We start from the raw sequence: 14847 nt of genomic DNA on the forward strand, positions 1-14847 counted from the left end.
ACTATAATAAGAGACAGTAAGTATACTGTCTCTTAGCACCTGCATTTCATTGTTTCAGCAATGCAATTTTTGTTTGTTACTTATGATTTATCTGCTACACTTTATGGACCCACTTTCATTTTATTTCTTGTTACATTGCAGTTTGATAAGCTTCATCCAATTTAGACAGACTGTACTTTCTCATAGACCATTAGATAAAGCCAAGGAGAGAGAAAACAAAATCATCACATCTCACTGTCTGCAGGAGGATGGGACTTCTGTCAGCGACTGTAATGACATCTGTACTTTGTCAAAGAGGGTATATGAATGTAATACCTGTGTAAATACTCTGAATGACTGTATGCTACTGTCTCAATAAATCTGGCTTTTGACTTGAGCTTGAAGATGCTTCTCTGTTTATTGATTTCCAACGAAGACATACTGTTAATAAAATGCAAGAAAGTTTGGTAAGAGGCAAAGAAAAACAAAACAAGAAAATCAAACCAACATCTAGTTCAACAAAATACAAATATTTTCATCTTCATTTCACTGATTAGTGGATATCAGTTGATAAATCACTGGTCAGTCCTGGTTCCCTCACCTTGTCTGTAAAAAAGAAAATAGTTGTTTAGAAAATACATAAAATAGGCATGCATCTAAACAGAACAAGTAAACATAACATTTTTTGGGCTTGATTATTTAATGATTAACTCTGGAAGGAATAGATTAAACACACTTGTTTACAGTTAATCTGTCAATTTGTAACATTTGTCACGTGACTTGAGGGGCTAAAACTGCAACGATCCCTTCTCGTCCTCATACAGACTTTGTCAGAACATGGAGAACACTTCCCTCCACTCAGCTGAGGAGACCCCTATAACCTGTCCCTCAGATATCTGCACAGTGCTCAGAGAATTAAGAGTTGCACAGGCTGAGCAGAAGGTGAAGATCGAGCAGCTACAGGCAGAGAACCGAGGTAAACCTCTATATACGGAATATTTTTGTGAATAGGTTTTTGTCACCCCTTTATTCCTGGATGAATAATTCATGATTTTTACTGTCTTCTTTATGATTGATTTACAAAGTCAAATGTGGTCATTTATCATCTTCTGAGTCATTTCTTATGTATTTTGACCCATAGTGCAGGCAGCCAGACTGAGGGAAGCTGAAGCGCGGCTGCAACAACATCAGCACGTGCAAGAGGATATAAAAGGCTGGTTTGAATATATATATTGTAGCATGATTGAAATGCAAGTAACATTTGCTGTGTGTTAGCTCAAGCTGCTGAGCTGAAGACTTTGAAGGCCAGCTCCGCAATCACTGAGAGCAAAGTAGAGGCTCTGACCCAAGCCAGAACAGGTAATGTTTCAAAACACAGAGACCTTCAACCCGCTAGAAGCTGTTGCATTGTATTATTAGGAATCAATGTAATCTTTGCTGTGAGCGGCTCAGCTCCCCTAAGACCTGACTGTAACCTTACCCGGAGTGGGTACGTCTCCAGCTCGTTGCCATGAAGATGTGACTAAAATCAGCAGAATTTGAGATTTAAAAGGTTAGGTTCTTATCCAAATCCATTCTTTGATTTCCCACTACAGTAATAGCATTTTCTGAGTCGAGCCGGACATTGGGAGCATGTTTTGTACTGAGGGCGACAGTATAGTCCATAATGTTACGGGGTGTTCCTTTAAAAGAAGAATGTAATGAAATTCATAATTATTAATACTTTGGCTCTCTGTTCCATTGCTGGATTGTGGAAGTCAGACATTTGGACCTCATAGTGCTGAGATTACTCTTGTCTTCAAACATGTTGTCTCGAATATTGAAAATGCCTACAATCCACAGACAGGTGAATGAACTCAAACTATACTCAAAGTCATGTGCATGTGGAAAGTCATGTGCATATGATGCTGCCCAACATTTTTTGCAGGGATTTTCGTTGCCCCGGTCAGAGGAGTGTACCACTTTGAGATGTTTGCAATGGCTCCGCAATTTACTACAGCAGGTGTGTACCTGAAGAAGAATGGGCAGGGCATTTTCATGGCATATGAAGATCAGTCTTCTTCTGGGCACGGCACAGCGGGAAACGCAGTCACACTGCTCCTTGAGCAGAGAGATGTGGTGTATGTCACTTTGCTTGCTAACCGTGTGCTCTTTGACAACACAAATCACCACAACACGTTCAGTGGTCATCTGCTGTTCACAATGTGAGACAAACAAACAACAAATACAGGAATTTGTCCTGTGTTGCTTTTTCATTAAAGTAAGTCCATTGTCATTGTCCGTTTTATTTCTTGAAAAGTCAAAGTGGTCAGTGCTACTAAAACACTATGGTGAATTCTGTATATTCAGTAAATCAGTACAGATTATACAACTAGCTTCATACCTCACTGCCATTACTGGAGAATTGCCGTTGGATCAGACACAAAGTGGGGACCATTATAATATATTATATATAATTGTAATGTACAACTTGAAGAAGAAGAAAAAAGTTGGGCAATAACTCCAACAGCCTTAATTTGTAACACGGATGAGTAATATATTCAATATCATCCAACTGCAGCCAAAATGAGGTGTTCTCTCTTTCTCTATAACCAAGTGGCTGGTATAGTGTACAGGAACATCTGTGTGGAAACCCCAAGGTCAAAGTCAAAGTAGGAAACACCTCCAAAGGTGGTCGAGAATGACCGAGCCAAGATCCACATTGTGATCGACATAGCAATACCAAGCGACTTCAACATCAGGAAAAAGGAACACGAGAAACTAGAGAAATACCAGGGGCTCAGAGAAGAGCTGGAGAAAACCTGGAGGGTGAAGGCATCAGTGGTGCCCGACCGTGGTCGTTGGGGCACTCGGGGCAGTGACCCCCAAACTGGAGGAGTGGCTCCAGCAGATCCCAGGAAATACATCAGACATCTCGGTCCAGAAAAGTGCAGTTCTAGGAACAGCAAAGATACTGCGCAGAACCCTCAAGCTCCCAGGCCTCTGGTAGCTTGGAGGAAAAAGAGACCGCCCGCAGAGGGTGAGGAAGAGTTTTTTTTTTTCTTCTTAAAAACACATTAACAGCACCATAAAGACAACATAAGCAACACAAAGTAGAATTTATAAAACGCAGTTCTTTTCTGGAAATAATTCAAACCCTATGACTGGAAGAAAACAAAACAGAAAGTGAAAAGAAGATATCTTTTTTTGGGACAATTCCTTAAAAATAAAATAATGAAGATGGAAACTTGGTTTTTGGTCCACCCATTCCTGGGATATGTGAGACTTCTCTGGTGAAGCTCAGTGTCCTTGGTACACAAACAGCCACAGGAGAGAGAAACAAAATATGTCATATTTTGAATGTGTATAAATGACCAGCTGACTAAAATAACTATGTGCTCCTCACTTACTGGGAGGCCAGAGACACCGAACTCTGTGACAGGGGCAAAGCTGTGGTTGAAGTCGCAAAATAAATGTGGCAGCCCTGAATGTCAACCTTGAAAACCTACTATACCTTCTATCACTATAGAACATGTGCCTGTTGGAAAAAGTGTGTTTTGGATTAGGAAAACACCCAGGCCATCAAAGATGTCAAAGACAATGCTGAAGCTCCTCAGAGACCCAGGACACTCAGATAAACGCAGCATAATGAAAATCACATAAATGTATTTGCTCGGGTGAAAAGACACCTGGCAATGGTGTTCTAGGGTTAAATATATTACAATGCTGAGTGAATCTGCCAATAATATATATAGACAAACGTTATAGATCAATAAAAATAATCTTACAAACCGACAGCAGCAATTGTTTAGCTGGAAAAAAATGTTTATCATATAGTTATTATGTTTCTATGTCAGCAAACAGACAAAGCAACACACAAGAGATTTTCCTCCAAAAACCACACCTCCTATTTCACAAGACAGTATCTCCTGGAATTAAAAGCAAAATTAAGGAACTAACGCGTGTGACCTGTCCACGAGACTGCAGCGCCTACAAAATACTAAAATCTCTTCGAGCAAACAAACGATAAGAAAAGCATTATTATGGCAACAACGGAGGATATTCCTCTTCTTGAAGACATGCAGCAAAATGCTGAAGATGGCGGCGGAGGTGAGTTATTTATTTATTTATTTAATCAATGTGAAAAGTTGTACATAATTTCATATATAAAAAAAATAATTCTTCCTCAGGAACAAATGTTCTGCAAATTGTGCTTCTGGGTAGAACTGGATCAGGAAAAAGCAGCCTTGCAAACACTATATTTGGAGGGCAAGCTCAGTTTAAAGTTGACCATTTTGGAGGTTCAGTTACCAAAGACTGTCAGTGTGAAACAAAGACGGTAAATGGGAAAAAGCTGCGACTGATCGACACTCCAGGATTACTCGACACTGTGCTCAACAACACAGAGATAAAGCCTGAGCATCTGAGGTTTCTTCTAGAGTGTGCTCCTGGAATTCACGCTTTTCTCATTCTGCTCAAAGTGGAGAGGTTTACAAAGCACAAGGAGGCAGAGACAATATTTAAACAATTTGGCAAAGAGTCTCTGAAATACAGCACAGTGATCTTCACTCAGGGAGAACAGCTTCCAGAGGGGATGACAATTGAAGAGTGGGTTGAAGGAAATGATGGAGTGAAAAACCTGGTGCAGAAATGTGGAGGCCGCTGTCACGTGTTTGATAATAAATACTGGAAACAAGAGCACCCATACAGAAACAACCAAGTCCAAACTGAGAATCTGCTCAACAGCATTGAGGAAACTGTGAGAAGAAATGGGGGAAGATGTTACACCAATGAGGCACTGCTAAGGTTTCAAAGAGAAATACAAGAGGCCATTTTACAAATGAATGAGTCTTCAGAAGATGATGCACAGAGCAAACGAAACAAGGCTAAAAAGTTTGTCCACAGCAAGATTTGGCCCAAAATAAAACACGTGACTGTAGGAAGTGTAATCGGTCTATTAGTTGGTGGGGTAACACTGGCAGCATTGAGCATTTTCTTTATTCCATGTGTGATAACAGGAGGGGTGGTGGCGGGGGTAGCTGCAGTTGCTTCAGGCACAGTGGGTGGACTAGCAGGAAAAGTGTCCAAACTGAAGAAAGAAAAGAAGAAGGAGTTATGAGAGGACACTTCAGCCTCATCATCACTTTGTTTTTTCATGTTCGTTCATATCGGCTTTGAAAGGCAAATACTGTAGCATGCACTTTCCTGATTAATAAATACACTGTTTTTTCACAATTGAATTCTTCTCTACCACTGTGCAACCTGTGCCACCTGTTTAAACCTTAAAATGTTATGCATTATGTCACATATTCTTACAAGTTAAATTGTTGTATTAAAAATTCCTCTGTATTTGAACCTTCTGTAAATCTTCATCATGAACTACAACCCACAGCACCTGTACAAAAATAAATCAATGGACTGTTTAAGACACTTAACATAAGTATACAATTTCTAATACTACATGTTTCTTGACTACATATGATTTTATATGTTTTCTTTCATTTTGAGTCAATCAAAGTTAAGACTACATGTAACCTTGATTTGAGTGTGGTATAGGCCCTATGGCAGCGGTAGCGCACGGCACGGTAGCGCAGCGGTTAGTGCTCTCGCTTCACAGAAGGTCCCGGGTTCGATTCCGTGGACGGGCCTTTCTGTGTGGAGTTTACATGTTCTCCCCGTGTCTGCGTAGGTTTCCTCCGGGTACTCTGGTTTCCCCTACGGCTAAAAACATGCACAATAGGCCAGGGTGAATGATGTGTGTGAGTGAATGTATGGTGGTGGTCAGAGGGTCCGTTGGCGCAGACGTGTGTAGTCGCGAAAGCGCCTCTGACAGTCTCCCCCAGGGGAAACTGAAGCTACAAACGTAGTTCACCACCATCACCGAGTGTGGAGTGAATGTACAACTGTCTCATGTAAAGCGCTTTGTGACTATATGTCTGATAAAGGCGCTATATAAATAAAGATCTTCTTCTTCTATGTATATATATTCTATAAGCGCAGTAAATAAGTAGTATCTATGATTGTAGTCACAGTAGTTTAATGAGTGAACGACGCCATCTTGTGGACAAAACAAAACAAACAAGAACAGACCGAAAGTAAACTGCGCCACAACAAGACTTCAGCACTGACAAACCGATTCATGGAGGGTGAGGAGAAAACACTATATCAAGCTTAAAAAGGGGGGATTCGATCGCTATGGGTGAGCGTTTAATCTGTACCAGCTTTAATTTACACACAGACACCAGAATGATCAGCTGTTGATTACTATGAATGATTAGTTAACTGTGAAGAGCCTAGTGTAGTCACGTAAAATCTGTCCTCCAGCTGAATTGAGAGGGACCTAAGTTCTCAAACGAGATTTATTAGGCCTATATGAATGTGAACTTACAACTTGTGCATGTGTTGCAGATTCCAAAGTAAAGTTTAACCAGATGTGAGTGGGCAGAGCTGCGATGTGAAGGAAAACAAGGTAAGGATTGAGTAGCCTAATGCACAGTGAAATAACTCTGGCTGACTTTTTATTAATACATTGCGTCATAAAATAAACAAACCTAAAACCTATTGAAACGCAGATAAATTAGTTGATTATCGTATTTAAATCCCTGTTTTGTGTGCATGCTAACTTCTGCAACCAATATCACGCGTAAGTTAGTGTATATGACATATAATACATGCTTGGTCAGGATTCTGCAACTACAGAGTGTCTTTTTAAAGCCTCAGTTTCTGCACTTTGGAGCTTTGATGGTCGCCTCATGTGATCAGTAAAATGGGTAGAGCTATAGTTATAAAAAACTAGTAGTTCAGTCTTTTGTGTTATCACACCTGGAATATAGCTCTGTTATGTGGTTATACGTTCAGAACAGAGCTGCCCACCTATTGATCAGGTGTCCATACTCCACCAGTGTTCAGGACATACATTCTACTTTAAACTGGCCCTTGCTCCAAAATAAATTCCACTACAATTTATTGTTATTTCTAAGTGACGATGTCATAAATCGACCTAGAACAAGTCTGCTACAAAAAACAGTTGAATTTAGATCCTGTTTTCTACGTATAAAAAATACTATGGCTCTTTAAGACTGTCATTTGGGTTGAAACAGTCAGAGGCGGCTCTTTTATGCTTAAGGCTGCAAACGCCTGTGCTAGGCTGAACATCATTGATACTTATTTATATATAATGTTGTTCTTGTCACCAACATAAACAATATCACTTTCTTAATTCTCTTCTTAGAAATGGATACACTGAGGGTCGTCCTGCTGGGAAAGGTTGGATCAGGGAAAAGCAGTCTCACTCTCACTCAACACTCTCTTTGGAGACAGACAAATCTTCTCGGTGCATCACACTGCTTCATCACACTCCAAAGACCTGTGGACGACCTTCACCAAACAAGTCAATGGGAGAAACATCCAACTGACCGACACCCCTGGTTCCTTTGACACTGACCCCAGAGGCACTGAGTTCAGTCTTCAAAGGTGTATCAAAGAGTCTGCCCCTGGACCCCACGCTTTTCTACTTGTGCTCAAAGTGGACAAGTTCACATGTCAGGAACAGGCCGTGAGAGATGATATACTGGAGTATTTCTCTGAAGAAGTGCTAAAATACACCACAGTGGTCTTCACTCACGGAGATGACCTTCCAGAGGGGATGAGTGTAGACGAGTGGGTCAATAAAAATGAAGCTCTGAAGACCCTGGTGCAGAAATGTGGAGGCCGTGTTCATGTGTTTGATAATAAACACTGGAAAAACAACCAGAATCCATCCAGAAACAACCAGGACCAGGTCAGAGAGCTGATCCAGACCATCGACCAAACTGTGAGAGAGAATGGAGGAGGATACTACTCCAAAGAGATGCTGCAACAGGTCCATCAAGTAAACAATCCACAACCAAGATCAATCTTCAGCTGGTTATCTGAGCTGTTTTAATGGGGGGTTAAGACGTTAATGAGGAAGAAGAAATTGTCTCTTGTACAGTGGCCTTAGTGTGTGTGGATCAACAACACTGTATTTCTAAAACTGAGGGGAAAAAGTTGCCTATTGCTTTTCAAACCACAGCCTTCAAACGACTGCATGAATAGGTAGTCTTAACCTTTTGATGTTGTTTGTATGTTTGAACAATTGAAATGTGCAGGAGGGACAATGTGATGTTTGCATATTACGCCACAGTCTCAATAAATCTATGAAGCTGCCTCTGGTTATTGATTTCCAACGAAGAAATACTGTTAATAAAATGCAAGAAAATGTTGTGTGAAGTGACGTGATGAAAAGTGTTATACAGTTGGGGATAGTGGGAATGAAAAACTGTGCCCTATGAGCTCTAATACTGTAGTTTTTTTAATCTTCTGATTCATCTGAGAGGGCCATCATCAAGTTCTGGTTTTCTTTTCTATTTTGCAAACAACATTTGACATACCACAACATGCTTTATTATCCCCTGCAAAACGGTTATTACTGAAGGCCTGATTTGTGTAATAACAACAAAACCCAGTGTTTCTCAGTCTGTGGTAAAGGTAATGCTTGGGTTCCCTCTTTGGTTCCATTAAGTATTTCAATAAAGACAATATTGTTTATGTGATAATCCTGTGTTATACTTGGGGTGAATCCTGGTGTAGACATTATTCCCAACCATCATTTTAGGCCAATTTTAGTCCCGTATTAGCCCTAGTGTAAAACTGAAATCATGCTTTGTGTTGGTTGTAGTTTGGTGAACAATAATATGGTGTGATGTGAAAGGCAGTGTATGTAGAATGCACTTTTACTGGTTTGAACAGTGCATTCTACATGGCCACTATAATAAGTCAGACTGTGTGGCCATAGATGCATAATCTCAGTACAAGGACGGCTCAGATTTTCCACAATCCAGTCTGAAATTGAAGAACTTGGTTGGAGATTTTTCTTTCATTTTCTTTACTTTCTTTAAACGATTGTGCCCCAAGGAATGTTGTTCTTTTTTTTGTTGTTTCATAATCACACAATAAACTTTATCACAGGACTCTGGACTTGAATCTGCCATGACATGAATTTAAGGTTTTATGGCTTATCTGAAACCACACCTTTTATAGAAAATTCAACCCAGCAAGAAAAGCAGAACAGGTGGCCCAGGACACCACTCACTATGGATGGTAAGCTACAATGTTTTTTTTAAATTTTTCCTTACAAATGTCATTGGTATTTCCAATTATGTAATTAAGAAAAATGTATTTTCACGCTTCATTTCCAGATACAAGAAGGATTGTGCTTCTTGGCAAAACTGGAGCTGGAAAAAGCAGCCTGGGAAACACTTTTGGCCTGCTTGGTGAAAAAAAAGCCACATTCGGCATAAAATTCGGGCGATCTGGCAAAAAGGTTCCGGACAAGTTCAAGACCAGTGATTCGGCAAACTCAGTGACAAGTGACTGTGAGTCCATGAACATAAAGATCCATGGAAGAAACGTCGAACTGATTGACACTCCAGGTCTTTTCGACACCGACCCGAACAACAGTGACAACAGCCCGGAGCTGCTCAAGAGCCTCGAAAAATGTGCAGACGGGGTCCATGCTTTCCTGCTGGTGCTCAAAGTGGAGCGGTACACCGAGCATGAGCAGGCCGTGGCAGATGTAATACTGAAGGTTTTCTCTGAAGAGGCTTTGAAATACACCACTATAGTGTTCACTCATGGAAACGACCTAGAAGACGGCAAAACCATCAAAGAATGGGCGAGCCAAAATGAAGCTCTCAAAAACTTAGTGGAGAAATGTGGCGGCCGCTGTCATGTGATCGATAATAAACACTGGGAGAAGAAACAAGACAAATACAGAAACAACAAGACCCAAATCAAAGAGCTGCTCAAGACCATCGACGAGACAGTGGAGAACAGAGGCGTGTCCTTCACAAGTAACATGATTAGAGCAATAAATGCAAATCTGGAGCAGATTAAAACTCTCGACTGGTCCTGTAAATGGTCTGAACAAACATCTATTCCAGCCGTTGTCCTACTGGCTGCTTTCTTTGGCACGGTCATGCTAGTTAAAGTAGGTGCCGAGTGGTGGTTGGGCAAAGAGCTGGGAGTGGGCGTCGCAGTGGGGGCCAAAGCATTGAGTAAGACTTGGGGGTGGACGTCAGAGTGGTGGGGCACTCCGAATGCAACAGTGAAAGAGGCAACCAGCTTCATGGCAGAACTGGAGGTGTTGTTTAAACAAGTGAAAAAAACAACAGAAGCGGTCAGCGAAGATCCACAGTCCAGCTCGTGTTCAATTCAGTAATGGCCAAGTGTGTCCTATATTGATTATAGGCTATACTTCTAGAATAGTGTTATTATATAATCTCATATAGAGGGCATGGGGTCATTATTTCTGAAATAAATCTCCATAAGGAAAATCCACACATTTCAGCAGCTTGATTTTATATATGATTGTGCTAAACTAATGCTGGTTTGTATCTTTATGCTGACCTTAGATTTGTAGGATGTGATTTGTTGTTGTTGTTGTTAAGTAGTTTTGTGATTATTAGTAGAAAGAAAAACATTTTGTACATATTTAGCATTTCTGATCAGCAAAAATGTCGAACCATTTAATTTGACTTAATGAATAAAGATGTGATTCAGACGACAACAGTGTAGTGTGTGTTTATTTCACTTCTGTCAAGTTTTAACTAGAAAGTTAATTCCAATTTTTGTGCATTACACTTGTGTCAGCTCAGCGTTTTAAATGGAAGCGCAGGTTAGAACAGTGGTCGTGGATCAGGACCCAGAAGTGGATCAGTGGAAAAGTGGATATTGATTTAGTTATAAGCTTTAGGCTTTTACCTCCAAATACAAATACAAATACAGTTGTTATTTGTTTCAATTAAACTCAAAATGTTTTATGAAATAGATGTTGAATTTTGATAAATGAACAGAAATCACATGCAAAAACCACCAGACCAGTGTTTCTCAATCAATGGTAAAGGCATTTTAGGATATAGGCTCCTTTTGCAGTTCAATAAGTAAGTAAGTGCTTTTTTTTTGCGTTTTTATGGGACAGGACTCTCTGCAAATAGAAAGAGAGCATTTACGTGATGCGTTCAGAGCACGTCCATACATGAAAATATGATTTATCTCATATGAAATGTTTTTTCTTTTTACATTTTATTTGACTGGATACTCACTTTTTATTAAACAGCTTGGACCAATATTAGAACACACAGTATTGATTCATTAAAAACAGCCTTTAGAATTACAAATAGGTTACTCGCTGCATTCACACTATGGTTTAAAAGTTAACTAGACACAGTTGGAAGAAAGTATTTTAAGCTCAGTGATTGAACTCCGGAGGTTCTTTGCGAGAGTAATGGCATATCCATTATTGTAATACTAATTTTAATTCAGTTAGCTTTATTACGAATTTATAATCGAAATGGTGTGATCCTGAAGTTCTTGGTACAGAAAAAGCAATAGTTAACAGCAATATCAACAATAGGGGGCAGCAGAGGAAGGTGAATAATATCCAACAGCACTGATTTCATTTCCAAAACAAGTAATAAGTGTAAAATATAGAAATGCAATTACTGTAGTGCTATACTTAAAAGTATGTGGTGATTTGGATGAACAATGCTTATATTTGACATAATATTTGTCACGGACACTTCAGTGGTATTTCAAACTCTGCAGTGCATTTGCTGACATCATATAATTTGTTCAATCTGACCTGTAGCAACTTTCTCATGAATATTTAACTTTTGCAACCTGTTGTAAATAGTGAGGTATGAATGGTCTTACTTTCTTCATAGAACATACAGAGCATTTTAAAAAATGATTGTGATTTAAAAGCATCAAACCATCTTGTGACCTGTAAACAGACAGAAGGAGATACTGATCTGGTGAACATGTGGAATCTTGTTTGGTAACAACGTCCACACGCGTGTTATCTGTTCAGTAAAGAAAAAACATACATGTTGAGTTGCTTTTGTGACAAATGGTTCTACTCCAAATATAGTTTGTGATAATATAGTCAATTTGAGAATAGTAAGGCCATTAAGAACTTATCATCGTGTGTGTGTGTGTGTCCTTATAATCACGACATTGTGAGGACCAGTTTGACTTTTTAACCAACAGAGTGAGGACATTTTTTGTAAAGTGAGGACACTTTGGGTGGTCCTCAGTGATGGAGAATTATAGAGTTAATTCAGCCATGGCACATTCCTTTCGAATCTTATCATATTGTACTGTCAAAGGGGAACATTCAGGCGCCGACCTTCTACATGACTTGTGGCCTAGTCAACGTGGCACATTGTCCGAGAGGTAGACTGTTAGTGCCTACGTGTAACCGAGGCTATATAGCTCTCTTCATGTGGAAGTATCCCCAGACTCTGAATGATCAATGCTCTGAACATTGTGTTGACTGTTCAAATGTCTCCAGGCCTGTAATACGGTAATAAACTTCTACCATGTAAGACATCCAGACCGTGTCCCGTCTCTCCATCCACATCTCCCTCGGACTCCTTTAGTATTTCCCTAACACTCAGTTCTTTGAAGGACTGTTTGAGGGTCAGAATGTGGTTTTGGGGTTAGAATTGGGTTTAGAATAGGGCTAGGGTTAGATTAGGATTAAGGCTATAGGGTTAGGGTCTGGGTAATGCATTATGTCTATGAGTGTCCTCACTAAGATAGCAGTACAAGATTTCATGTGTGTGTGTTCTTGTCCTTACAACATTGTGAGGACCAGTTTGAGTTTTTAACCAACAGAGTGAGGACATTTTTGAAAAGTGAGGACATTTTGGGTGCTCCTCTCTTATTTGAAGGACTGTCAAAGTGTGGTTTTGGGGTTAGGGTTAGAATTAAACAGCAATGTATGTGGAATGATAAACTTTTTGTGCCATTACCTAAAGTTCAGCAAAACATAACTTCATATATATATGTCTCAAAAAAACAAATCCGCGGGTCACTCACTGCAGTCAAATTAATATTATTAATGGTTTATCCCTATACAGGACCGAAATGGTTTTAAATATTCTACCCCTGAATTGTAGTGGGCGTTTTCATCATAACTAATGGAACTAAAACAATACAGACTTTTGGTAAAGATGAAAAACAAGCATGTTTTCTTTGGAAAATGAAACCCATTAAACCGGTTTAGTGAGTGTCATGGAGAGTTATTTAAAGGTACACTGCGTAACATTTTGGACTATACTGTTGCCATCAGTACAAAACATGCTCCTAATGACCAGCTCGACAGAAAATGCTATTTCTGCAGTGAGAAATCAAAGAATGGGTTTGGATGGGAACCTAACCTGTTTAAATCTCAAATTCTGCTGACTTTAGTTGACATCTCCATGGAAACGAGCTGGAGACGTACCCACTCCCGGTAAAGTTAGGTCATGTCTTAGGAGAGCTGAGCCGCTCACAGCAAAATCACATGTTTGTTTGAGGTATTTTTCAATGCTGAAAATATCTGTCATGAAATAAAAGCTTGTATTGCAATTTTATTTTTTGGCTAAAATTCTACGCAGTGTAGCTTTAAGAGAGCCACACATCTCACAGTCTTATCACAAACACACTTGGAGCAATGGAGCATATGGACTTTCTGTTCGGTAATGAGCACCACGGAGAGAATGGTAAGTGAAATATATAAAGAATAAAAACAAATCATGATGTTTTGTACTTAATTATTTTTTTCTCTCTCTCTAACAAAGATTTCCTGCAGGTTGTGCTTCTGGGCAGAACTGGATCAGGGAAGAGCAGTTTGGCCAACACTTTATTTGGAGAGCAATCTGAGTTTAAAGTCAGCCACTTTGCAGGATCAGAGACTAAACTCTGTCAGACAAAAACAAAAACGGTGAATGGGAGAAAGCTGCGACTGATCGACACTCCAGGTTTATTTGACACAGAGCTCAATAACACCGAGCTGAGCCCTGAAGAGGTGAAGGTTCCCCTGGAGTCCGCCCCGGGAGTCCACGCTTTTCTCATTCTGCTTAAAGTAGACAGGTTTACTGTGCATGAGAAGGAAATAACAGGATCTTTATTAAAATCGTTTGGTGAAGAGTCTCTGAAATACAGCACAGTGGTGTTCACTCATGGAGACCAGCTTCCAGAGGGGATGACGATTACAGAGTGGGTTGAAGGAAATGATGGAGTGAAAAACCTGGTGCAGAAATGTGGAGGCCGCTGTCACGTGTTTGATAATAAATACTGGAAACAAGAGCACCCATACAGAAACAACCAAGTCCAAACTGAGAATCTGCTCAACACCATTGAGGAAACTGTGAGAGTAAATGGGGGAAGATGTTACACCAATGAGGCACTGCTGATGTTGGAAAGAGAAATACAAGAGGCCACTTTACAAATGAATGAGTCTTCACCCGGAGATGATGCACAGAGCAAACGAAACAAGGCTCAAGAACTGGTCAAAAACAAGCTTTGGCCCAAGATGAAGGGGGCTCCTGCAGGCTGTGCAATCGGTCTGTTAGTCGGGACACCACTGGTGCCACTTCTTATCCCAGGTTTGATAACTGGAGCAGTGGTGGCGGGCGCGGCTGCAGCGACATCAGTGACAGGAGGTGGACTCGCCGGAATAGTGCCCAAACTGACCAAAGGAAGGAGCCATTTTAAGAGGAAAAAAATGATGCTATTTAACACTTGATGATTCTTTAATATCAAGTGTATTTGTGTTTTCTCTTCTACTTTTATTAAAATCGTTTTAATGTGCAATACATACATATACAGAAATATATCCGATATACAGAAAGAGAATGTATTATTGTTTGTTTCTCTTGCAAAAGCAATAATGTACAAAAATAGCTGTGTCATTTTATTCTTTCAATGTATAGAAATATATGTTAAGTACAACCCAACAGCATAGCATTGTTACTTAAAAGAGCTGAATGCTGTTCCTTGTTCATTGACAGTCCTGCTATATTGTTAACAGAATGTAAGAAA

At 39.9% G+C, this 14847-nt stretch overlaps 1 protein-coding gene across 1 annotated transcript; it reads left to right on the forward strand.

Annotated features, from left to right (window-relative positions):
• Positions 1-13477: 13477 nt before the first annotated feature.
• On the forward strand, positions 13478-14551 carry LOC306981014 (GTPase IMAP family member 7-like; the record flags this gene model as incomplete). Its single annotated transcript, XM_079580560.1, has 2 exons — positions 13478-13526; positions 13605-14551. 2 exons carry the CDS (start codon positions 13478-13480, stop codon positions 14549-14551), a joined length of 996 nt encoding a protein of 331 aa, XP_079436686.1.
• Positions 14552-14847: the final 296 nt, after the last annotated feature.

Source organism: Gobius niger (assembly GCF_951799975.1).
Source record: "Gobius niger genome assembly, chromosome: 21".
NCBI lineage: Eukaryota > Metazoa > Chordata > Actinopteri > Gobiiformes > Gobiidae > Gobius > Gobius niger.